This window comes from Phascolarctos cinereus, unplaced genomic scaffold (genome assembly GCF_003287225.1).
Source record: "Phascolarctos cinereus isolate Bilbo 61053 unplaced genomic scaffold, phaCin_HiC Scaffold_4;HRSCAF=312, whole genome shotgun sequence".
Taxonomy (NCBI): domain Eukaryota; kingdom Metazoa; phylum Chordata; class Mammalia; order Diprotodontia; family Phascolarctidae; genus Phascolarctos; species Phascolarctos cinereus.
The window spans coordinates 355,712,988-355,740,105 of NW_027555847.1; the positions used below are offsets into that span (position 1 = coordinate 355,712,988).

At 39.9% G+C, this 27,118-nt stretch overlaps 1 protein-coding gene across 5 annotated transcripts in view; it reads right to left on the reverse strand.

Annotated features, from left to right (window-relative positions):
• Positions 1 to 558: 558 nt before the first annotated feature.
• Positions 559 to 27,118, reverse strand: part of SLC1A3 (solute carrier family 1 member 3) — a 111,090-nt gene continuing 84,530 nt past the window's right edge. For all 5 annotated transcript variants that reach the window (XM_020995933.2, XM_078153216.1, XM_078153214.1 and 2 more), the window contains 6 exons: positions 24,571 to 24,613; positions 17,645 to 17,937; positions 11,619 to 11,852; positions 9,909 to 10,103; positions 5,871 to 6,005; positions 559 to 2,736 (listed from right to left, as the gene is read on the reverse strand). In XM_020995933.2, the coding sequence (XP_020851592.1) occupies positions 2,532 to 2,736; positions 5,871 to 6,005; positions 9,909 to 10,103; positions 11,619 to 11,852; positions 17,645 to 17,937; positions 24,571 to 24,613 (1,105 nt within the window). In that variant the 3' untranslated portion in view covers positions 559 to 2,531. The remainder of the gene's footprint in view (positions 2,737 to 5,870; positions 6,006 to 9,908; positions 10,104 to 11,618; positions 11,853 to 17,644; positions 17,938 to 24,570; positions 24,614 to 27,118) is intronic.

Consider the following 27,118-nt stretch of genomic DNA (forward strand, 5'->3'; position numbering starts at 1 on the left):
TCTCCTGAGTCACCAGCTGCACTGGAATGACAATTGCAAAGACAGATTTAATTGGATAGTCAGATTGGAAACAACTTTGGGGGAAGAAGAATAATTTTGTAATCCCATTTTGGGATTGATTGGGTGCGTCAGAGAAATTTGACTCACAGTCATGCATGGCACATGGACAAGCTCTAGTAAAACAGAGGTATCAAACACTGACATAAATGGATTAAAATGGAATTGGGAAACATTTAACAAAATAAAAATATAATAGAACATAGATAATGTCACTATGTGGTTTTTCTAACTAAATCTAGAGCCCAGAGGAAATCCTTTGTATGGTTTAGTTCCCTTCCTTTTCTATTCGAGTTGGATACCACTGTAGAAAAGAATGCTACTTTATTACTCTACCTCTTCCAAGAGTCACTTCCTTCCTCTCTGTCAGCCTTACCCAGCCTACCAGTAGCTTTCCAAAAAGGAACCTTTTGCTCCACCATAGGACTTATTTCCAATTATTACCAATACTTATTGCCAATATTACTTATTGAAGAAAAATACCACGCTGCACAGGTGAGCTAATGTAAAACTATTTTTTTTTATTGAAAATACATCTACATAGTAATGTTTCTCAGTCCACACTGGATGTATCTACCTGCAAAGCCAATAAAGGGTAGAAGGGGATTATTCTAAAGGACCTGATTTCCATAAGAAACAGAGTTAGTATATAAAAAAAACAAGAACAAAAACCCCAAGATACGTGTTGTGTCACAATCCATTTTCCTCCATAGATGTCATAGAAAGACAGCCACTTTCATGAAGTCTTTGCCATATATTTTTCAAATAGAGCCACAAAAATCATTAAATGTTACTCTGTATAGACTAACATTAACCTTTTATATGCACAAAATGCACTGAATTTCTAGAAAAAATAGTTCTAATTACATATCAGAGGATGTGTGGGTCTAGATAGTCAACCTGTTAGCAAAAGCAAATCCATCCTTTGCTGCTTTCAGTTACAGACTCAAGCACAGCTTGCATTGTCTGACAGCTCCCAGATGATCACTTTCACTGGATATTCCTAAGGGGGGTTGGGGGGAATTATACCTGTCTCTTGACTCAAAACTGAGGAGTTGCCTTGTTTAAAACTAATGCTCCCTCCCTAAGTCCAATGAACAACACCTCACCGATCATTTGTTATTTCTCCTTGGAACAAGGATGATGTAGTCGAATATTGTGAACAATTTGATGAGTGGAATTCTAACTCAAAGAAATGTATCCTTTCCTTATTCAGTGAATATTTGATCACAAAGATAGTTTGACATGAGAGGCCCTCACTCAACTTTCAACCTCCTCCCTATCTCTAACCACATTATAAACCTCTTCCATTTTGACAGCTTCAAAATTTATGAAAAATGAAAATATATAACATTGATATTTTGATCTTCAGGTTTCCTTGGGGAATGATTTTGGACTGAACAGAAAACACATCAGAGTAAAGAGTAAATCTCCCCCCCTTTTATTCTTTTCATTTATATTCCTCAATGGAGACCCATAATGTCACTCTTTAAAATTCTTTTTACATTTCTGAAACATGTCATCCACTCACTATCTTGCGTTTCATGTGTTTTCTAGTGCCAGTAAAAGCTTAAGCACTCCATTAGTTTTCAGTTTTATTTTCTAAATTACTATTCTTAGTAGATATAGTGGATAACAATTCTCTCCCTCCCCCCCAAAATTCCCCCTATTGGGAGGAAAAGGAAGTGAAGCTTGACCTTTCACTCCTCTCTTTTCCCTGTCCAAAGCATTTGGTGAAGTTTCACTCCTGGAATGACCTCTTACTTGGTGCCTTGTACAGATGCCAGTTTGGAAAAGATGGCTTCTGATCTAGGACTGGGCTGCCACCTTGCCATCTCTGCCTTAGAAATATTCTCCCTGCAAATCTCCCCCTCTAAGAAATGCCTTTTATTGCAAGATTCCAGAAAGGGACACATGGCCAACAGCCCCTGAACTGGCCTTTCCTATACACTTGGATGGAGGTTCTTCTATTAGTGAGATGAGACAGGAAGTCACAAGCCAGATAAAGAGAGATTCTGATTGCCTATCTTCTATCTGGTTGCAGTTATATCAAGTTAAGCTATATTTTGGGACCTAAACTGGATTGTGTTCTATGGGTCGAGAAATTTTGAAATAGGAGTTAAGAAAAAATATAGATATTTCCAGCCTCTTCTACCTAATTTTGACTTTTCAGCTTATAAAATATAAGATCACATTTACAGGGTTGTGTGTGTCATATACACTTGCATTTTTTGTTGACTTGGTCAACGACCTTTCTGATCTCTTTTTGCACATACCTAGGCAAGACCAGTAGATAACTGTCCATTTTTTTTCCTTTTGTTTTGAGAAACAGAATGACAATCATACATTTTGGCCCCATCAAAATTTTGTTGATCATTTTTCAATGCTATCCAATCAGGAAGAGAGAGCAAGATAAGGGATTTCTGGAAAATGAGATGCAACTGGGTGGGAAAGTTACATTTCATTGTGCCAGTCTACATCTTGGTTTCGCTGTCAGTGGGTTTTTCTGTCTCATTTTCCTGGGAGATGAGCTGATAGGGTTTCTTCATTTCATTCTCTTCGATCACAGAATTACCCATTTCTGCATCTCGGTTCTTCAACTCATGTCGTGATAAGTGCTCAACAATTCCTGCCCCAAGAGAGTCTCCCAGAACATTGGTGGTTGTACGAAGACGATCCCTGTAGGATGAAGAAAGAAAGGAAATCAACTGCACTGACAATGTGCCCACTTTCATAGTCTTTTTAACCAGGCACTTTCCTAGAATCTCTTGCACAACCCTTAACTTTCCCCTGCTGTCCCCAACCTGCTCAGCCCTGCTCAGCTCCCGCCATTTGAATTCTCCACTCTTGACTAAGGTTGTTGAGCAATGCAAGAAAGAGTTACAAAATCAAGCACATGGGCAGAGTCTGTTTTGTTTTTGTCCCCTGTATCCTCAGTGCCTAGCATTTGCCTTGTACATAGCTGGCACTTAATTCAAATGTCTGTTGAATTGAACAGTTCTCACTACCCTAAATTTATGACCCACCACAACAGCTAGGTGGCTAAGAGGATAGAACAATGGGCTTGGAAAGAGAAGATTCGTCTCCATGAGTTTAAATCCAACCTCACATACTTACTAGCTGTGTGACCCTGGGCCAGTCACTTAACCCTGTTTGCCTCAGTTTCCTCATCTACAAAATGAACTGGAGGAAAAACAGCAAAACACTCCAGTATCTGCCAAGAAAACCCCAAATGAGGCCACAAAGAGTCTGACACAACTGAAATGACTGATCAACAAAAACCCTAGGTGGACTCTCATTTGGGCTAGGCAATCCTTCTAGTCTATTTTTCTCATCTCCCTTACTCATTTACTTACGACTCCTAGTCCAACCTTTTCATTTCTCTTTGGGCCCTCACCCTTACCCCCAATGCCCCACCCTTAGCAAAGAGAATTAAGTTTCCTATTTAGTATCACAGGATCAAAGAATGTAGAGCTGGGAGGGACTTTAAAAACCATGATCTCCACCCCGCTCATTTAACAGATGATGAAACCACAGTTCCAAGAAGCATAATATTATAGGATCATAGGTCTAAATCTGGAAGTGACTTCAAAGGCCATTTAGTTCAGTGCTCTCATTTTATAGATAAGGAAATGAAGGCTCAGAGAAGTTAAAATACTTTCTGAAGGCCAACTTAAGTCATTTGCCCAAAGTTACACAGATAGTAAAATAGATGGGTAAGCCACGCGGTTCAGTGGACAGAGTGCTGGATGTGGAGTCTGAAACACTCATCTTCCTACTTTCAAATGTGGCCTCAGACACTTACTAGCTGTGTGATCCTGGACAAGTCACTCAACCCTGTTTTCCTTAGTTTCCTCATCTGTAAAATGAGCTGGAGAAGGAAATGGCAAACCACTCCAGGATCTCTGCCAAGAAAACCTCAAATGGGGTCATCAAGAGTCATATATGACTGAAATGACTGAACAGTAACAAAATAGGTGAGCTGGGAAGGCCTGTGACATCGGCTCCTTCAGCTCTTCTCTATTCCTCAAAACACCTTAGTGTTGCCGATGCAGGTTCGCTGCCTTTGGTCACAGAAAGAGTTTTTCTCACTTTGATCCTTTCCCCTCCTCATTCACAGTTCTCCCCATACCCAAATGCCCTGCTTCCCCTTTCTCCTATAAGTTCCTACCCTTCCTTAAAGGACAACTCAAATACCACTCCCTCCATGAAGTCTTTTATCATTCCCCTAGTTGGTCCTCTCATACCACTTTGACACTCTAATGTACTTATGCAACATGGTATATCAATGGATGGGTCAGGCCCCTGATCAACCATAAATAAACTACAGGGCAGACTTATTTCTCTCTGTACCTGGAGCAATGCTTAACACATAGGCAGTGAATAAATTTTTGTTTAGTCAATGAATGAATGGATGAATGATAATGAATGAATTTCACTGGATTCCCAACTTGTTCAGAAAGCTGGTTAATTTATTTGTGATACCCCTCTACATGTGACTTAGGAAAAAATCTTGTAACTGGTTAGACAGGAGAAAGTAAAGTATTTCTAACTGTAGCTGTTGCCCTCAGATTACTCATAATTGACCAGAAGCTATTTAATGGAAGTAGTTTTGGGGATTCTTTCTTTCCTTTTTTTTTTTCTTGGAGACTTTCTCCTGCCTTAGTATTCCTCCTTATTTTCCCTTTCTTATGACTCACTTTCTTTTATACTGTGAAATTCTTTATAAAATGTTTACTTAAAAACTCCCCCTGCTCTCTATAGCAATTCATTCCTTGTTCAGTGCTAGAATCTCTCTCTGTCTCTCCATCTCTGTGTCTCTGTCTCTGTCTCTCTGTCTCTCTGTCTCTGTCTCTGTCTCTCTCTCTCTCTCTCTCTCTCTCTCTCTCTCTCTCTCTCTCTCTCTCTCTCTCTTTCTCTCTCTGTCTCTGTCTCTCTCTTCCTCCCTTTACTGAGAGCACTTGGGTTAATCTCATTCCTCCAGATTATCCATCTATGGAGCTGTCTTCAATAATGTGGTCAGTCACATAACTATGATGGACTGAATTAATCAATAAGCCTTTATTAAACACCTAGATGAGCCAGGCCCTTGCTGTGCTGAATGCGGACACCTTTAGCCCAGTTCACAAGATGGTTCAGAATATTCCCATCCTGCCATGGTGGCCATGCCCATCCTGAGAAGAGGAAGGAAGAGTGATAGAAGGAATGAAGAAGAAAAATTCAACTGGGGTGGAGAAAAGGAGGAAACTTGGGCCTCAGGGGTAGGGAGGTGAGGGCACGGGGAGGTGCAGTTCTATCCCTAGAATGCACCCTATAGACAAATGGCTCTAGTCCTAGAACTGTTATCCATCTTCCCAGGGACTGTATTTCTGTCCTTTCCTTGTTCAATTCAGATGTAAACCATCTGTATACCAAATTATGCCACTGAAATAGGAAACAAAAGGCAGAGTGATGCCCTAGCCCAAGTGTGAAAATTAATGTTTTTGTGGCTTAGTTGCTGATCTGAGATGTTGGGTCACAGGACAATGTGCTGATTTACATTTTAGTCTGATATATAGAACAGTTTCCTGGTCACTAAACTGCTTTTCTAAGTGAAAAGTATAAGAGCCAGCCATGTTGTATGGACTGATAAGGAAGTATAGACCTATGGCATCTTACGACTTCATGAATGAAGCCTTTGATCTCTAGCTATGGGCTGGGCAGCAGAGACAAGGGCCATGCAATCCTTGGTTGGACTGCCTTTCTCCACGTGGCTGTGCTGCTTGCTGCCTGGGTCTCTGGAAGCCCATGAGATGCTCTTGGCTCATACTCACAGGAACCAGTCCACAGCAATGATGAGGGTGATGTCATCCGTGGGGAGCCCGACAGAAGTCAGCACGATGACCATAGTGACCAGCCCTGCCTGAGGGATCCCAGCAGCTCCAATGCTGGCAGCTGTGGCTGTGATGCTGTTAAACGAAGCACCAAGTGCAGAGAAAAATGTGTCAATGTTTGGAAAGAATTCATCCCCACGGCACAGTAAACACTGAAAAACATTGCCCACGCCAACATGACTAGCTTAGGGCTTTCATAGCATGGAGCAGGAGTTAGGACTGTTCTAGGAAAATGTAAACCGACCCTTTGATTAGGTGATAGCTATCCTGTCTCATACGTAGGAGTGATGCAAACAGAGATGAGGTTCTAAAAGTCATGCAGAGCTTTTTGATTTCAGGTTGGTACTAGGGTATACACATGCCAGTTTTTGTAAACTAGTAGAGAGGAGTACATTTGGAGTCTGGAATACCTGGGTTCAAGTTCCATCTCTGACACATGACCCCATGCACAATGCATCTAATTCTGGGGAGTCTGAGCCTACCCTGAATTTATCTAGGAAGCTTCCACTCTGGAAGTTCCATACATGTATGAAAATCATAGGTCTGGATTAAAAAATAAATAAATGTGAGATAGTCTGGTCGACTACTTGGCAGTGTCTCAGGAATAACTTTGAGGAATGAGCCAATCCAATTCTGATAATGCCTGTTTATCAAAATCAACAACCCTCCCCAGTGGAGAAATGGGCAAAGGATACAAACAGGCAACTCTCAAGGGAAGAAAGGAAACAAGCATTTATTAAGCACCTACTATGTGCCAGGCACTGGGCTATGCTCTTTACAAATATTCTCTCATTTGATCCTTGCAACAACACTGGGAGGTAGGTATTATTGTTATCCCATTTTACAGATGAGGAAATTCAGGCAAACAGGTTGACTTGCCCAGGGTCACACAACTAGTAAGTATCCAAGGCTGGATTTGAACTTAGGTCTTCCTGACTCCAGGCCCAGTGTTCTATCCACCGTACCACCTCAACTGCTCCTAATCCAAACTATCAATGGCTCTATGAAAAACTGCCCCACACAACCACAGACAGACTGAGTGAGGAGCTCATTCAAGAAGCCTTTACTAATCCATTACCAGTTGGTTTAATAATACAGATGGCCAATGACAAAATGCTATGGCTTATACAACATCATATCAACAGATTCAGTTCTCACGGTCTGAAGAAAAGTTGGAAGCAGGAACACAAAGAGACGGGAAAGAAGCAGAGACAGGACAGCATAGTGACTGGGGAAGAGAAATATCTCTCTGCAAATAGCTGTAATATAGCTTCCTTGATGCAAGCATTAATTACAGTCTGAATTCTAACTGGAGAATCTTTTTTCATGAATGGTCTCAATGAAAAAAATGTAGATTTTAAGGGTATTAAAATATCTTTGTTTCGTACAAGAGTTTGTCGCTCTGGTATGACTCCCGTATGCATTGTGTATTGTGATTTATTACTGCTGGAGATTGGTAGGCAGTTTCTTATTTTCGTTTTGAATCATGCTACTTTTGTATAATTCAAGTGAACAGCTGGGTTAATTCATCATGTTTGCTTTTTTAAGAATAACATACAAGGGTAGAGTTCATTTTGAAGGCAAGTTGCCTTTATTATACAATTGAGTTGGTCTTGGTTGTGTAATGTCTTGCATGATAGCCTTAGCTAGATTTTTAACTGTTGATGTATTTATTGAAACTTAATTTTTAAAGGTTTTTTCCCTCTTTTTGTTGCTGGTAAACCATTCACAATTTAAGTGGCTACACATATTTTGGAGGAGAGAGTTGGGGGTCTTTTGTGTAATTTTGAAAGCTAAATGTTAATCCTTAATCAAGTGTTGTCCAACCTATTAAATTTAAAGATCCCCTGTACCCGTTAACAGCGTTTCCCGCAATTAGCAACACTGTTTATTGTGCCTGTTAATTCAGTATGTTCTTCTGAGTTAGTTATTGAAGATCTTCATTTGGCCAGATTTATCTTTGAGTTTCCTTAATTTATGAATGCTATTTGATCTCATTAATGTGTTGAGAATTTAATTTGGTACTATTGAACTGCCATCCTTTTCATTTTGTGTATTTTTTTTCCAAAGCAAAATCTTAAAATGCAACCATGTCCTCTTCTAGAAAAGGGGGGAAAACTGCTCTGATTACTTATAATAAAGGAAATGAAAATTAAATTAAAACATATGAGGTTCCCCCTCACAGCCACTGTAGATTGGCCAAGATGATGAAAATTAAAAGCGACAATAGTTGGAGGCATCTGGGAGGGAAGCCTGCTAATGCACTGTCAGTGAAGCTATAAATCGGTCTAGCCACTCTGGAAAACGATTTGGAACTACATGCCAAAAGTAACAAAATGGTACTTACCTTTTAACCTAGCAATACTACTCTGAGGCCTATATGAGGAAAGAGGGAAAGGACTCAAATACTAAAAAAAAAGAAATTCATTAGCAGCACTTTTCATTGGAGCAAAAAACTCAAAACAAAATAGGGTATTCATCAATTGAGGAACAGCCAAAAATTATGAATGTAATAGAATATTATTGTGTCATAAAAACGATGAAAGGGATGGATTCAGAGAAATTTGGGAAGATTTGTATGAAATAATGCATAATGAAGTGAGCAGAACCAAGAGAATATATGATGTCTACAATATTATAAAGAAAAAAGTCTCTGAAAGACTTAAGAGCTCGGGTCAATGTAATGAACACCCATGACTCTAGAGAATCCATGATAAGCACGTTACTCACTTCCTGACAGAGAGGTGATGTACTCAAGATGTAGAATGAGACATATATTTTTGGGCATGGTCAATGATAGAATTTGTTTTGCTTCACTATGAATATTTGTAATAAGGAAAGGTTTAAACAATTTTATTTGTTTATTTTTTGGGTGAAGGATGGCGGAGGACTGGTGAGAGGGAATGGGTACTAGTGATAGTGACGCTAACAAAAAGAAAAGAAAGAAAAGAGTCCTACTGAAACTTTTTAAAAAAAACGCACAGAAGAGATCACAAAGAAGTTTAGATGGAGACACAAAAAGAAAGGGAACATTTGTTAAGCAACTACTATGTTCCAGGCAATGGGTTAAGTGATTTACAGATTATCCCATTTGAACCTTACAACAACCCTTGGAGGTAGGTATTATTATTATCCTCATTTACAGTTGAGAAAGTTGAGGCACGTGACTTGTCCAGGGTCACACAGTTAGTAAGTGCCTGAGGCTGGGTTTGAATTCAAGTCTTTCTGACTGCAGTTCCAGGGGTCTCTGTCCACTGTGCCACCTAGTTCCTAAGCAGAACAACTTTTGAAATTAACATGTTAAATGTATTATGTATTTACATATTTTATATGTAATCCTCTTTTCTATTATTTGTATATAGCAATGTTCATGTTTGTTGAAGTTAGAAAAGTTTAGAATAACAAAAAAGTAAATGGCACAGTGGTTAGAATTTCAGCTCCGGAGTTAGAAGGACCTAAGTTCAAATCTGACCTCAAACACTATCTGTGTGATCCTGGGCAAGTCACTTAACCCTGTTTGCCTCAGTTCCGAGCTGGAGAAGAAAATGGCAAAAAGCGCCAATATCTTTGCCAAGAAAACCCCAAATGGGGTCATGAAGAGTCAGACACAACTAAATTGACACAGCAGCAACAGCAGAAACTTAAAAAAAAATTTAACCTGTAGGGGCAGCTGGGTGGCGCAGTGGATAGAGCTGGATAGAACGCAGGTCCTCCTGACTCCAGATCTGGCCTCAGACACCTGACAGTAGCTATGTGACCCTAGGTAAGTCACTTAACCCCAAATGCCTCACCAAAAAAAAAAAATTAACCAGTAAATAAGTTTTGTTTTTTGTGACATCTGCTATCTCTCCCTTTTCTCCTTTAATTCCTCAAACCTTAGGTCTTGTTCCGATCTTTTAAAGCCATTCTTAAGGAAAATACTGCACAAATACATACACACATATGTGTATATATGTATGCATACACACACATAATTACCTGATGGTAATAATCTGTCCAAAGTTCAGTTCAAAGTTATTAACTTGAGCAATGAAGATGGCGGCAAGGGCCTCATACAGAGCAGTCCCATCCATGTTGATGGTGGCACCCACCGGTAGAACAAATCTGGTCACACGTTTGTCCACTCCATTGTTCTCTTCCAGGCACTTAAAAGTGATGGGAAGGGTAGCAGAACTAAAAGACAGTTAAACAGGGTTAAGACCAGAAACACGGGCATTATTGGGAATATGACATTCATGGTACTATGACAGAGGATTCTTCTGCCAGCTACTAACTTGCTAGTAACAAAGCAATCAGTTTTGTTGTCTCCCTTTAAATAGAGGAGTAGGTATTCCCTGTCATTAGCAAGATGGCAGCTCAGGGATCTTTACACGTATGTCCCTTCCACCAGCTAGGCTGCAGATGACTCTCTCTGCAAGGGGTCACTTTGGGGGGAACATAACTATTCTTCCTTCACACGTAAACTTGGAAGATAAAGAATAGAGGGTAGGAGAAGGCAGCTCATCCTTCCTCCAGGCCAAAGAAGACAGATTTCTACCACCCAACTAAATGCAAATGGGAATGATGTTATCATAGGAGCAATTAAATCAATTCATATTCCTGAAAGTTAAAAATTTTTTTTTAAAAAAAACTTCTTGCCATATCAAGCTAATGGCCATTTATTAAAATAAAACACAAACATGGTGTGATGATCAACTTTGATAGATGGGGCTCTTCTCAGAAATACAATGATCTAAGATAATTCCAAAAGATTCATGATAGAAAATGCTATCCACATCCAGAGAAAGAACTATGGAGTCTGAATGTCAATTAAAGCATACCATTTTCACTTTTTTTGTTGTTTGTTTTTTCTTTCTCTTAGTTTTTCTCTTTTGTTCTGATTCTTCTTTCACAACATGACTAATGTGGAAATATGTTTAATACAATTATACATATATGACCTATATCAGATTGCTTGTCATCTTGAGGAAAGGGGAGTGGAAGGAGGGAGGGAGAAAAAAAAGTTTGGAACTCAAAATATTGTAAAAGTGAATGTTGAACACTTTCTATACATGTAATTGGAAAAAAATTATTAAAAATAAAATACAAGATGAATTTTAATAATAATAATACTTAGTGAAACTGAACTCTGTGTAATGATAATTATCAAAGTTGACTCCAGGGAAAAGTTGAGAAAAATGCACTTTTTATGCAGAGATGGGTGTGTGTGTGTGTGTGTGTGTGTGTGTGTGTGTGTGTGTGTGTGTGTAATACTGCATATGCTGTCAGGCAGGTTTAATATGTTCCTTTTTTTTTTTACCAAAATAACTTTTTTTCTCTTTCTTTTTAAGAAGTGATAGCTGGGGAGGGGCATATTTGAAAATGAAGGTGTAAAAAAAATGCTAATAAAAATAAGATAAAATGATATGATAATAATGCATCTCATCTGTTTAAGCCTTATTTTTTTCCCTAAAGGCTTTCACATATATTATCTCATCAGATCCCATAATAACCTTATTATCCCTGTTTTATAGATGAGGAAAGTGGAGCTTGGTGCAATTAAATACCCTGGCCCAGGTCACGGGATTATTGAGATGGTCTCTGGTGGTCTATCCCCCGGGCCAGTGACCTTTCCATGACCAACCACACCAATACTGCCTCTTAAATCCTCAATTAGAATAGGAGTAATGCCAGGGAAGGTCCAGGTACCTGGAGGATGTCCCCACAGCCGTGATGAGCGCCTGTAGTAAGCCTCCAATAAAAACCCAAGGATTTTTTCGAGTTACCAAGAAGTAGAGAAGTGGGAGGACGATAACTGCATGAATGAGCAATCCGATGATGACGGTGATGGTGTACATGGCCAGCTGCCCACCAATCACTCCCATGTCCTCCATCTCAACAATTTTTCCAGCAATCAAGAAGAGGATGCCAAGTGGAGCGTACCTACACAGAAGAAGATGAATAATAAAACTCAGAGCTTATTTTTCCATGTAATAAGACATTTAGAACAACTTTGAAGAACTAAGTCATTTTGAGTATTATAAATACTCAAATCAACTACAAAGGACCTATAAAGGAAGATGCTCTCAACATCTAGAGAAAGAACTGATAAATAGAAGTATATATAGTGTGGTTTTACATACATATACATATTTAGTGTCTAATGGCAGCCTTCTCTAGGGCGAGGTGGGGAGGGGGAAAGGAAAAAAAAGGGCACAGCAGAGAACAAAAAAAAAAGCTTAGAAGGAAGCACAGAAAAAAAGGTAGCTTTGAAAACAGTCTCTAGTATTTATTACATGATTTTACAAAAAAAAAGTAAACTGTGAAATGGAAATTCATGGTTTTATATTGAATCCTCATTTTACGTTGTGCTTTGTACATGGAAATATTCTATTTTTTCTTTCTGTATTTCTGTATTTTTTCTTTCTGTATGTTCAAAATGAGTGAATATAATTAAAAAAACACAGGTCACTTAGTTTGTTACCAAATAACAGGATAATATCATGGACTTCTTAAGCTTTCCTGTCCAGGTTCTTTTTCAGTATCTGATCAGATCTCCTAAATGCCCTTTCTGTGTTTATTTTTGTTTTCTCTTCTTGTTCCATGGCAAGGGTTGTCCTCACTTTCAGAATTTCTCCATGTTGCCTTTCTTTCTCCTAACCAATAAGAAGAAGCAGCTCCCTCTCCTTTTACCTCACCTGGGTAATGTCTACTTGGTGTCAAGTCCCTAATATATACAATCCAGGACCTACACAATTATTGACCAGAATTTGGAAAGCATCAGCTCCATAGAAGGGATGTGGGAATATATTGGTACAATTAAGTCAAGGAAGTGTTACATAATGTCAATTTTATACATTTTTAGCTAATCTTGTGTGTGTATGTGTGTGTATGATAGAGACAGACAGACACACACACACAGAGACCAACAGAGACAGAGATACAGAGAGAGAGACACAGAAAGAGCTAGGTGGAGACAGAGAGAGGCAGACAGACAGAGACAGAAAGACGAAGAGAGGCATTAACTCCATGAGTGGGTTGCTGTTGGGAAGTTTGCCATGGTGGGGGGTGTGCTGGGCTGGAGCTAGGTGACAGGGCACTAAACTGGCTTTGTAGCTGCAGTGTGGAAGGAAGTATGCCATCTGGTCACTTTCCTGTTTTGACTAATTACTCTTGCTAACTAGAGGGCATGCAAGTGTTGTTAGTGCTCTCAAAATTTCACCACCCATGGGACCAAGCCTCACTTCCCCCAAACTAGTTGTAGCCTTATCCTTCTGAAATGAAACACATATTTAAGGAGTCGTGGCATTCTGGCTTTAAAAGCTTCTGTAGGATTTTCCATTTCTCAAAGTTGTTGGATCTGGAGGATTTGACTACCACCAACTTGGAACACTTGCCAACCTACAACACTGTTGTCTAATTCAATAAATAATAACTGTAAAGCTATTGCTGACCCCAAAGCTGTTGCTCATGAGCTTACTCTTGCTGGCTCTGTGAGAAACAATGATTGATTGAAAAAAGGATAGAATGATCTGGGGGCAGAGTCTTTTCCCCTGTGGATGTGTGTGACCTATAGGATCCCAATGGCAATGTTGGCCACAGTGTATAAAAACTGATATCTCTGAAAGAACAGAATAAAATTGCCAACAAAAAGGGATCTATGGGAAACCTTGTAGGTTTCTTTGGGAGGGAATAAAAAAATACATCTATTACTGTTGGCAACAGTCTTTTAAAAACACAGACCAGGAAATCACAGCAGTACCTGTTTTATGGAATTTAATAAGAATGCAGAATGTGTGGGCTAATATACAGCTGGAAAGGATAACCAGCCAGGTCCATTCAGTATCACTGAATGGGCTTCATTCATCAAAGAGATGAAAGGTAGAGGGATTTTTAATAATATGAAGATAAATGTTCACTTGTAGTGCCACAAGGATTTCAATGGGGCCTCCCATCTAGGGGCTCATGGGTTAGCTTCTCCTGTGGAGCCAACATTCTGACTGGACTTTGTGTCTAAAATCCATGTTCAGCCTGTACAAACTCTTGAAAAATGGATTTTTCCTCCCCTGGACTCTGAAGGCCTTGGGAGCAGAGAAGACAAAAGGCATTTCTAACCGTAAAGGCTGCTGAGTGCTTTCTTTAGAAATAAATATTCCTTTTCATCTTAGGTGCCAGGGAGGACTTTGGATATTCATTCATACCGGAAAGGGATGAAACAAAAGAAGTTCCCACAACTCTACCTAAGACTTTAAATTGTCTTGCCTCTTCTGGGGACAGCCAGATCCAATCTAATACAATTCAACAAATATTTATTAAGCACCCATTAGGTATATGGAACCTCACTAGGTGTTACAGAGAAAAAGCCTCTGTCCTCAAGGAATTAACATTTTACTGTGGGCTACAGCATATCCACTAATGTCCCTCTCTCTACATATGTGTATGTGCATATGCACATGTATGCACATGTATGCATTCTATACATATATATCCATAATGCATGCATACACATATGCATATGTATACATTCTATACAGGTACATCCATAATGCATGCATACACAGTTACACATAGACACATGTATATATACATATGCTATAATACATACACATATAGACATAAAATATGCATCTACACACATGAATGTACATCTATGTATACATATACACACACTATATATACACATACATATATAAATACACATAAGCTTATTACACCTCTCTCTCTCTCTCTCTCTCTCTCTCTCTCTCTCTCTCTCTCTCTCTCTCTGTGTCTCTCTGTCTCTCCAATCCTATATATGACTGAGGAGGCAGGAGAGAATGCTAACAATTGGGGAGATTTAGGAAATGCTTTCATAGACCCTTTTTACCCATCTTCATACCCCTATGAGGCCTAGCACAGTGCCTTGGAAAAAGCTAAGTGTCTGTTGTAGGTCTGAAGGCAAATGTTACCCTCTGGGTAGAGACCTTGTCCTTGTTTCCTGACTTTAAGATTGTTAAAATATTTTTTGCAATAAACTGTCCCTTGACATTCAAAATAATTTCTTAGGAATGTTCCACTTAGATAGCCAAGCTACCATTGGCTTTGGTACCTTGGGTTGCCAATAGACTTGAGCTGTGACACCTGTGACTGGCCCATGGAAGCCAAAGACGGAGGTTCTTAGGGTCATGGTGCTTTGGTTAGGGGGTATGCCCCATGTTTGCCACATGTTAGACACGAAAGTGCCTCTTCTCGTCTAGGACTGTTGTGCTGAGGTGACTATAAAAAACAACAGCCCTAGACACCTTTTTGATGCTGGTTATAGAAACCTAGCCCATCTCTGTTTAATGGAGAAAGAAAGTGCCAGAAAGGTTCCATTTGGACCAGTTATCTATAAAACGCCACTGTATGCCACCTGATGGCCAACGCTCCCCCTCCCCCCACCAGTGTGTATATAATGTGTTTTTTACTTGGATGCATCTTTTGGGTTTTGGCATCATTGAAGATAAGTTTCCATTGTTGCTCTCTGCTTGTCTACATGCATTTCTGTGGGATTGGAGGAAACTGGATTGGCAGCTGTTCATTAGAGCTAAATTCAATTTATTCAGCATCTGAAAGTATGCCCTGAGTGCCTCCCTGTATCTGGTAACGATCCCCACAAGGACTTAAAAATAGAAGAGAGTTGTTTCCCAGATTTTGTGCTCTTTTTCAGTTGTGTTCAAAAAATGGGGGAGATAGGGCATAAGCCTTCACTTGTACTGGGGAAGCCAATTGATTCTATTAAAAAATAAACATATAAACGTAAATAAGGAAACTTATTTGTTCCATCATTTTAGTTGTGTCCAACTCTTCGTGTTTGGGGGTTTTTTTTGGCAAAGATACAGGAGTGGTTTGCCATGTCCTTCGCCAGCTCATTTTACAAAAAAAGAAACTGAGGCAAACAGGGTTAAGTGACTTGCCCAAGACTTATTGATAGCTTCAAGAAATCTTCAGACCTCGAGAATTCTTTCTATGGAATTCCCACAAGTCCCCATCCCACTTAGTTCAGAAGTATTTCTATTACATCAGTCAATCAACAAATACTTAGTTAATTAGGACATTAATTAGGAGAGTTCCCTGATCAACTTGATAAGATGACCCTGATCAACTTGTAAATCTTTGTTAGTGACCCAGTCTCTTAGGATTAGGGAACATCTGCCTGGCATGCCTTCAAAGTCTCAGATGATTAGGATAAGGTATCTGGCTCAGGCTGTTGTGGGTTGGAATCACACTTCTGTGTTGGGCCTATCTAGAAAGGGTCAATTACAGATCCTTTTTTTGAGAGATCCCGAGAAAACTGAGACAATCTAAAGACCAGAAACTTAAGAATGGCCTAGGGTGGGGGTAGAAGAGAAAGAAAGGGGACTTTTCTCTAGGGGCAGAGGCACATGGTTTCACTCACTTTTACACATGCAGCCAGTAACTATGGTGGTCTCTCAAGAAAAAAAAATTACCCATGACACATTTTCAAGGATAATCAGCACTATTGACATTTTGTCTATCACTTTCTTAGGTCTGGACAATCAACAAAACACTATATTAAGCCCTGATTTGTGAATCTGGCATATTTCTGAGGCATAAATGCTTAACACTGAAAATTTAACAACTGGCTTTCAGAACGTAGTTTGAGCTAACTCCAGCAAATGCCTGCAATTTGGTGGGTTGTTGTCCGTTGTTCTCGAAGAGGACCAAAATGACATCACTATGCCAGAGTCAAGTTATGGTGTGTAATAAGTAACTCTAGAGCTAGAGGAGTGCAGAGCAAAAAAAAAAAAAATCTGGATTTTACTCTCCATTACTACCGTATAATTTTCAAATGGTGCAGCCCCTGTGGGAATGAGGGTTGCCTTTTTAACATCCGCAAATTTATTTCCTTTGGGGAAGGAATGTAAGCCCTTAGGTTAGGTATCATAAGATTTATATTTCAGGCAGTAAGGTGGCTCAGTGAGCACTGGGCCTGGAGTCAGGAAGACTGAAGGTCAAATCCAGCTTCAGACACTTAGTAGCTATGTAACCCCTGGACAGATCTCTTAGCCAATGTCTGCTTCACTTTCCTCCACTGTGAAATGGGGATAATAATAGCACCTACTTCTCAGTGAGAGGCGAGGATCAGATAAGATCCTATTTGTAAAGCACTTAGCACAGTGCCTTCCACCAAGTAGGCCCTTCAGAATGAAACTCACCAGAAAATCAGGGGTTGTCATTTTAACAACACCAAGTTTCCTTTATGAAGCCAAACCTCAGGATGATATTCTAAGACTAGAGAACTAAATGGTTCTGAGATGATGATGGTAGGACTCGTTAGAGCGGCAGGAGCATTGTATTTGCTCTTTGAAGATTATTTTGTGGCTATTTGTGGGCAGAGTCTTTTCTGTGATTTCTGAACTTTCTGTAGGATGAAAGAGCTATTAGCCTGCATCCCTGTTAGGCACTGTTAACCTCAAGTGCTTGCCTGGATATTGGGAGCCTCTTTACCCATACCTGTGGAGATCTAGACATAAGTGATAAACTGAGATTTCCCAGCGGAAATTCTGAATTGGTGGGGGAGGGGGCGCAAAATAAGCCAAAGACAGGAATTAAGGAAGAGGTCTCCCAGACCACCCCTCAGATTTGGGGTCATCGAGCCACAGGTTACAATAGTAAAAATAAACAAACAAAATTCCCCAAATACAATCCAAATACATACCATGGAAAATAACAGAGTAAACGGAAGTACTTACCACATGATCACAGCTACCAGTCTCATAATAGCCTCATTGAGGCAATCAAAGAAATCTTTCAGTGCCTGCCCCTGCTCCTTCATATTCCCAATGACCAATCCAAAGCACATGGAGAAGACAACCAGGCCCAGGGCGTTCACTCCATTCACAGCCCCTGGGACAGGGACCATCTCCTCTTTTATACGGGTGAGGGTTTCCATGGCCTCGGAGACATTGTTTATCACAGAAGCTAAAATTGTTTCATTGGGCGACATAGGCACCTTAAAGCTTTTCTTCTCATAGTTAGTCTTAAACTAAAATGACAAAAGAAAGCAAAACAAAACAAAAAAAGAAATAAACAAGAGGTGGTAGGTGTACCATACAGAAATGCCATTCTTAGATTTAGAGTTGAAAGGGACCTCAGAGACCATCTAGATCCATGCATTTTCATTCCATCTCATTTTGCCTATGAGAAAACTGCAATTCACCCAGATTAACTGACTCACTCAAGGTCACATGTATAGAGTCAGAGTTAGGATTTTAACTGGATTAAAATTTAAAATTTAACTGGTCCTTGGCCTACAGAGTCATTGGTCCGTCTACTGTACCCTGATGTCTACCTTCTCTTCAAATGAGCCATTCTTCTTGCTTGTGACTGTGGAGAGTGCTACTGAATTATAGAACATTAGAACTGGGGAGGGAATTTAGAAATCATCTAGTCTTCCATTTTATAGAGGGAGAGTCTTGAGGCTCAGAGATATAAAATTACTTGCTTGAGGCCACAACAACAAACTAGCTGGTGGGGCTGAGACAAGAACTCAGGCACTTGTGACTATTAATTCACTATTGACTCCACTTTGCTAAGTTGGTTCTTTGGTGTTGTCTAAATGACATCACACCTATTTTTTCAAAGGGACCCATGAATAGGTATGATCCTTACAGGGCAGCAATGTGAAATAACAGCTATAGAGCTCTTCCTCAACCCCTATGTGACATTGACTTAAGACATGATCAGTTCCTAAAAGCCTGACCCCTTAGAACCCTTAGTCCTGGCAGTTTTACCTTATGACCCTCTCTCTATCCAATAGCCTGGAACCATGGGAATGTTCCTGGCTTGTTGAGTGAGCATACACTAGGTTCTTCCTGATGTTTTGAATCTGCAAGGTCTTCTAGCATCATTTTAAAGTATTCATTAATCTCTTAGGGTCAGACAGATTACTGTCATGGTGGCTTTGCCTCATTCAAGTAAGCTGTGCAAAGGCAACAATGTACTGGTAAATGTTTAACAACTGGTTCTCCCCTAAAAATTGTATACATAACACACTTTTAAGCTCAATCATCGAAATTAATATTTTCTCCATTACTTTCTTAAATCTAGATAATCAAGAAAATAACAAATCAAGTCCTGATTTGTAGGGTTTATTGATCTCTGAAATATAAATACACTGAAAATTTACCAATTGGTTCATGAGCCTGTTTGAGCTGGTTCTAGCACACCCCAATTAGGCAACTGGCTGAAGCTTTCCGGGGGTTCTGGGACTTCTAAACAAAACCCCATTCCCAAACAAAACCTAACAGAAGTATGATTTTTATCCTCTCTATCTTCAGACTCAAAACTCCCCCTGAACCAGTTTGGGCAATGGCTGTAGCTTAGGGAAATGTTAGGCAGAGAAGTTACAAGCTCTAGAGCTAGAAGGAGACATAACAAATCATCTTGTCCAACCTCCTTATTTTATGGAAGAGGAAACTGAAGATCCAAGTAGAGCCAGAATTCACACCCAGGGCTTTAGTTCAAAATCTAGTCTCTTGCAGCTACACCAAATTGCCCTCCAAAGGAAGCAGTGTCTCCTTGGGGTGGAGAGGAAGGTAGGGTAGTTGAGAGAAAGGGAGGGATATCAGTGAGTGAGTTCACTCCCTTACATCCTTTTGATGCTAAATGGGCCACTGAGGCAGGAGAGTCAGTACAAGAAAAGGTTAAAAGGTGGGAGACTGGGAGGTGATAAGAGACTTTCCTTGCTTCTTTCTTTCCTGACTTTAAAATTACCCATGTGAATTATGCAAAGAAAATGATTCAAACGTCCAAACTCAGAAATCGTATTCCTGGGCATGCACACCAAAGAAGTCAAATATAGAAAGAAAGGTCTTATATAGACCGAAGTATTTCTAGCAACACTTTTTTGTACTGTCAAAGAAATGAAAATAAAATGGATGCCCAGCAATTGAGGAATGACTAAAAAAAGATATAGTACAAGAATATAATAGAATAATATTATGCAATAAGAAATGATGAATATAATTGTAATGGAGGACTGGCCAATGAGGATCCATCCTTTAAGCAGATGCAATCTCCTCTGCCTGGTGCCAACCCACAGATATGCTTGGGGAGCTCCTTTCCCAGCCAGTCCTCATATTATATAAAGAATCCATGCCCAGAGAAGCCTGTGGAGACTTACGTGAGCTGATGAAATGTGAAATAAACAGGACAAGATGGTCTCCCAGGATAAGCTCATCACTTCTGATCTGATCACTGTACTACTGACTTGGACATTCAGCACCTTCTCCCCTCCTTCAGCCTCCTCTCCCCTCTGTCTGGAGAGCAGGAGGATGGAACACCGAACTCCACCTAAAACTTTCCTTCAGAGAGGACAGGACCTGGACTTTGCGGCTCTACTTGGGTTTAACTCACTGCAACAACATGGCCCTTCTCTGGGCACCCCTCCCCCACTTTCCAAGTTCCTTTGTGTGCTGTCTTTCCCCATTAGATTGTAAGCTCCTTGAGGGCAGGGGCTGTCTTTCTTTTCCCTACTTGTATCCCCAGTGTTTAGCGCAGTACCTAACACATAGTAAGCACTTAATAATGTTTTTTTTATTTGAATTCACATATACACATGAAGACAATAATGCAAGCAGAAAGAACAGAGACAAAACCCAAATGAAAAGTTCTGTAAATATAACAATCAAATGTGGTCCTGAAGATAAGAGGGAAAATGTACCTCCTTCCCTTCTTTCCAAAAAGAGGGAAGACTATGAGTGTGGAATACTGCATAAACTGTCAGACTCAATTTATTTGTTGAGTAGCTATGCTGAACTGGTTTTTTCCCCCTCCTTTTTTTTTTTTAAATTACTACAAGAAATGGCTCTTTGGATAGGGTATGGGGATATTTAGAAATGAAAGTGATATAAAATCAAAGCATATCAATTAAAATAAAGTTACTCATGCACCATACAAGACATGGAGATTGACCCTGAGGCAGGCCAAGTCTGAAGAACCTTCATGTAGTTGCTGCCTTATTGGCACAGGTTAGCTGAGCCAGTCCAACCTTAAGTGGCACTTTCACACACCCACTCATTTTATTTTATTTTTTTATCCAGGGAATGACACATATTTTTAAAAATTCTGAAATGTGAAACCTATGACTGGGTGTTCTAAGAAAATCACTATGCCTCCTAATTGCAGGACATTTAGATGGCTCAAAATCAAAACCCCCCTAGCAAGATCTAGACACTCCTGGCTTTGTGGAACCATTTCATAGCTCATCTTAAAATAATAGAAACTGAAGTTAAAGCTGTCCTTCTACTTAAATAAATAAATCCACCCCAAATAACATCCTGTTCATGGGGCCAAATCCAAAATTCATGTAAGCTTTTCTGCAGAGATGAATGTAACCCCTGAAGGAAGCATAGGGAAAGATATCTTTTAATTCTGACTCAGTGGGGTGTTCTTGTATTGGCCCGTGGTAAAGCTTTTGAGAGGGTTCCAGCCTAATCCTGAGGGTCAAAGTTAAAAAAGAAGGCTTGTCATTAAATGTGTATTTCTTAAGGAAAGTAGAAGAATGGAACCCTGCTCTCTGTGGCCTTGTTTATTGAGGTCTGTTTGTAACTAGACAGGAGGACAAGGTACAAAAACATGGCACTTTGGAATGGCATTCACACTCATGGGCCATGGGGACCTCCTGGTGTTTGTAAGAATTCATACATTTTCCAAAAGCTCAACTTAACCTAACAAATGAGAGGAATCAGGTTGACTGTCTCTGAACTCAGGGGAAATAAAAGGCAATTACATTCTTGCCTACATTTTCCTGGCTTGGGGGTTAAGTAGCCCAAACTAATAACAGAAACACCTGAAAAGGATGTATTGTTCATCTGAATAAAAGCATTGTTTTGAATTATAATTCCTAAATGGATGGGTAGCAAATACTGTACAGCAATCCCCTGATATATATCAATTCAATATATGAACATTATGAAGAGGGAAATGAGTTCTCCATGTTTTACCTATTACTTGAAGTTATGTAATTTTGAGCTTCTCTATGATTTCCTAATTCCATCAGATCAAAACCCCATATATTGGAGAACACTGAGGTGCCCCAAGGGGCTGGCCTGAGCTGGCAGCGTAGGGCTTGGGCATTAACAATTGTCACATCTAAAGATCCCACGCTGAAAGTCAGGAGGACATTCCTTGTGTTATCAATCCCATAAGGTGGAAATTCTATATCAAGTTTCTGCATATCAGTGGGAACTGGACCTCCTCTTACAGTGAAACCCAAGTAACACATCTCTTTGTAGTTGACTTTTGAAAACATCTGCTTTCTTGGCAGCTCACAGTCATCCAGCTGCCTGACTGCTATGTTGGAAAATAGAAAGTCAAAGTCAGGGTCACAGAGATTACAGCCCAGCATACAGAAAAATGATATGGGGCATCAGTTTTAAAAAATATATCAATAAATAGCATACATAGAAATCTTGGCTTCCTGATTCAGCATTCCTGCTATGGACCATAAACATTGTCATAAAAAAAGCCTCACCACTTCTGATGGAAGTTGAGGTATGCATCAGCAGGACTATAACCAGTGCCTGGGGAAAGGTTGATTAAACAGGGCTAAGAGTTGGAAATTTGAAAAAAAAAACGACCATAGGGAAACAGATGCCTCCAGGTATTAGCTACACGGGGCATTCTGTTTGCCCTACCCTAGTTACAGCTCTGTGTCTTTGTCCAACAACAAAACTTAATACTTATTGAGATTAAATGAAATGACATGAAAATGAAAGTGAACTGGCTTGTTATTACTACAAAGTAAATGATGACGTGAGGTCCTTTCCAACTCTAAGATTCTATGAGTTCCGAAAACCAGAATTGGCCCCCACCTTCTCCAATCTCTGCATTAAATTAAAAATATAGACACAGATATATCTTTTTCCTTTGCTAGCATTCTAAATTGGATCCAGCTGCTTCTTTCTCAACACTCTAAAGGGCAAGATGCCTGCTGTGGTTTCACATTCATGCTTCCTTGAATTGTTCATATCTTTTAATATATCTGTCATATTAGATTGTAAGCTCCATGAGAGTCACCATTCCTTCATTCATTCAACAAGTATTTATTTATAACTTGAGCATTAGGCACTGTGCTATGCATAGTCCCTGCCCTCGGAGCTTACATTCTATTGTGGGGAACAACATGAATACAGATAACTAGATACAAAACATGCAAGAAGTAAATTAAATGCAAAATAATTTCTGCAGAGGAGGAGGAAACTAGAGATTACAGGAAGCAGAGGCAAGTGGGAGTACATTCCAGGCATGGGAGGCAGCCATACAAAATTATGGCCATGGGAGATGGAATAGTGATTTCAGGGACCAGTATGTAGACTAATTCAGTTGGAATGTATAGCGCATGAAGCAGAGGGATATAAAATAAGTTGGGAAAGATGGGAAAGAAGTAGGTTGTAGAAGGATTTAAATCCCACATAGAGTCATTTGTATTTTATCCTAGAGTCAAGAGAGAGTCACTAGTCAAGAGAGGATCACTAGTCAAGATTGGGTCACTGGTCAAGAGAGACCATAGCTTCTAGCTGCTGATATAGAGAATCAAGAGTTCCCTATTTTAGTTCCTTCATTTTCTTGTACAATGAAGGCGGCTATCATCTGCCATAACAGGAAGTTTGCTCACTTATTTCAGAGAAACTAGATATTTGCTTCCTCTCTGCTGCAGCCGCAAGGTGTTCCTGCCACCCTGAATATTTCCTGGCATAGTAGCATTGTAACCTCGGCACCTCTAGGGCTCCAAATTTCCTTTCAATTCTCTACTGCCTGTAAGCAAACACAGAAGCCTAGAAAGCCCCCAAGAGCACCTTGTACTGTTACTGTTGAGCTGTTTTTTTAAGTCATGTCCAACTCTTTATGTTTGGTGTTTTCTTGGCAAAGATACTGGAGTGATTTGCCATTTCCTTTTCCACAATATCATCTTACTATTTAAATATATATATATATATATATATATATATACATATATATATAAATACAAAAATATACACACATATATGTATATATACATACATACATATGTGTGTATGTGGGAGTGTGTGTGTGTGTATATATATATATACACACACACACACGCACCCCACACATACACACACATGCACACAATGTTCGTAGAAACAGGGTATCATGTATGGAGAACTGGCCTCTGAGTCAGGAAGATCTGAGTTCAAATTCCACCTTTGACACATACTGGCTTTTGACCCTGGTCAAGTTAATTAGCTTTTCTGGGTCCCAGACAACTTGTGAAAGCAGTAAGTTGCAGAACAATTGAAGATCTGCACTGGGAGAGGGAGCTTCCTTACCAAGAGTTCTCTAAATAAATGAAAAGACAGGTCCAAATAGCAACAACAGCAAAAATTCACTTGCTGGATTTTTGGGGGGCTCCTGGATGCCCTTACTGTACCCATAAAAGGATATCAGGTGGGCTGTCTCTGGGTCAGCTTCTCTCTTTCTGGGTGACTCTCCACCATCTGCTATACCGGGAGTGAAATGAACAAGAGCATCTGGTTCCTATGCTACTTGGTACGGCTTCTTGGCCGTGATGCTTGTTTGGCTATGATGCTGATACCAGCAAAGTACCTGAGAAGAATTTTAAAGGTAAAATAAATAGCCATTAGGTTTTTACCTGTTTAAAGCAGGCTTCCACCAGATTGGGAGGGAACATGTTCCTGTGAAGAGAGAAAGGAAATCATTGGGAGAATATCCTGAAAAAATTCAGTTATATTCCTTTACCACCTCTTCACCTTTTCAAAGATGAAAGTTGATTTGATTTATGCCAGCAGTGGGCTGGGGATGGAGGTAAGAAAAAGGAGCTAGGGGGAGATGCCATCAGAGGGGCAAGTGGTCATACCTAGGCAACAAAATTTTAAGTGCCTTTTGCATACAAAGCACTGTGCTGGGTGCTAAAGGGGATCTAGTTTAGTTAAGACAGAGCAGAAGCTTATAGTCTGGTAAGGGGATAAGATACCAACACACATAGCTACAATACATAATATTAATATGATATGATGAGCACGTTAGAAAGTTATAAAATAAAGAGATATTTGAAGCAACAGAATCATAGACTTAGAGCCGAAGGGACCAACACTGTCAATTTGCAGATGGGAAATGAAGGCCCAGAATTTGACTGGAGGGTGGTGTACATATAGAGAAATATATGAGGTAAGGCTGAAAAGGTGAGGTGCCATGAGATAGTAAAGGGCCTTGAATGCCCAGCAAAGAGAATGGAAACAACTTCCGTGAGAAATAATATAGAATAGATGACATCTCTGTTGGATTTCAAACCCCTTCCCATCCTCAAGAGTAGTCTGATTCACTGAGGTGTCAATGTGTTGTGATCACTTTGGCATCATGCCATGTTTGCCTCCTCCATGAATGAAGTAGAATTCAGGAGAAGGAAGTATGACCCTAGACAAATTCCTTTACCTCTCAGGGCCTTGATTTGCCTCTTGTGCAAAATGATTTTGAAGGTCCTTTCTGGCTCTGACATCTGTAATGTAAGACATCTATGAGAGGATGGAGGCTTATATAGAGGATTTGGAGAGCCCATAGTATGCTACCGGGTACTTTTTAAGGTTATGAACAGTAGTTTGAAATGAACTTTTTTAATATGCCACCCAATCCACTGTACCAGCATGAGCACCAGGCTCAGATCTTTGACCCCTTTTCAATGGTCACCATTGCTTTCAATGTTACAATCCGTGCTAGTGTTTCCATGAACACTAACAGCAATACTGAAATCTAGGAGATTCCAGGCTTAAAGTTTCAAGGGACATGGCTTACTATGAACATCATTGGAGGCAAAGGAGGAAGGAAAAAATTCAAAGTCTTAGCCTTGGGGTGAAGTTCTATTATTAGTGCTGTTATTACATACAAGAGCACAGAGAGAGCTGGCAGGTCAGCCTGTTTCATTTTCCACAGGCAAACGTAACATGCTTTATAATTTCCCCCAAAGTTGCATTTGGTATTGGCCCAGAATGGTGAAATGATCTTCTCCTTATTCATGAGGGGGATATGATGATATAATATTATTACATGTAGTCTTCTTAAAAAATATAAACCTGTGTTTGGTTCAGTGGAGTGTTAGATTTGATGTCAGAGGTCTTCAATTCAATTCTGACCACAACTTACTACCTATATGACCTTGAGCAACACATTTAACCCCTCTTGGCCTCAGTTTCTCCATTTGTAAAAGGAGAGGGTTATCCTAGATGACTTCTGAGGTGCTTAACTATCTCTAAATCTGTGATCCTTTAAGTAGAAGAGAATTCCAGAGAACTGTTGGAAAATCTATTAACACTATTATTCAGGTCAAGATCTTTTGTTGTTATTGCGGTAAACTTGTTGGGAGGAGATCTTAGGTTATGACTACGGTTACCATATTTCCTGAACTCAAAATCAGGACAATAGCTGGTCTAACAAAGGATTTAATCAGTCATTTAATTTATGGGGACTAAAGCTGAATCTTTGAAATCAAGACTCTCCCAGAATACCTGGGCTTCTCTGGACTATGGTTCAAATTCAGCCGTACTTTAGCAACTTAGTTACGTGAACTTGGGCAGATTCAGAATAAGGTACCCACTGTTGATTGGTCCCAGTGGATGCCCATCACCTCAGTACTACCAATGAACTATGGATCAGGGAAAGCCAGAAGAAGGAACTTTATGGGAAATTCACCACTGGGCTCAGGAACCTGAATAAGAAAGAATAAAGTTGTCTTCAAGATTGTGCTGAGGACAGCATGGATAATCAAAGCCTTGGGCAGATATTACAGTGCCACAGGCCACATGGGCTCAAGGAGTAGATCCCAGACTCTGGGGAAAGACAATAAATGGATGGGCCACACTTTACCTAAAGGGAAGATCAAGTTGTTACATCTGATTAGAGAATTTGCTTCAGTAAACAGAAGCTGGGTCATGACAAGAAACAAGGTCTAAGATCTGAGGCTATTGAGATCACCAAGAGCTAAGTGAAGCAGCTGTGAGAATTTATTCCCAGAGATTAGAAGATCAGGAGGAGAAATTTTTGTAGGCCAAGTAAGGGAATGAGGGAGTCTTCTTATTTGATGGAGCCAGGGGACTAAGAATAGGACCCTGACTAGTTCAAAGCTGAGAGGATTATGGGTGAAAGAGGTTACTTACAGTCTTGAAGCCAAGGGGAGGAGGTGCAATCTG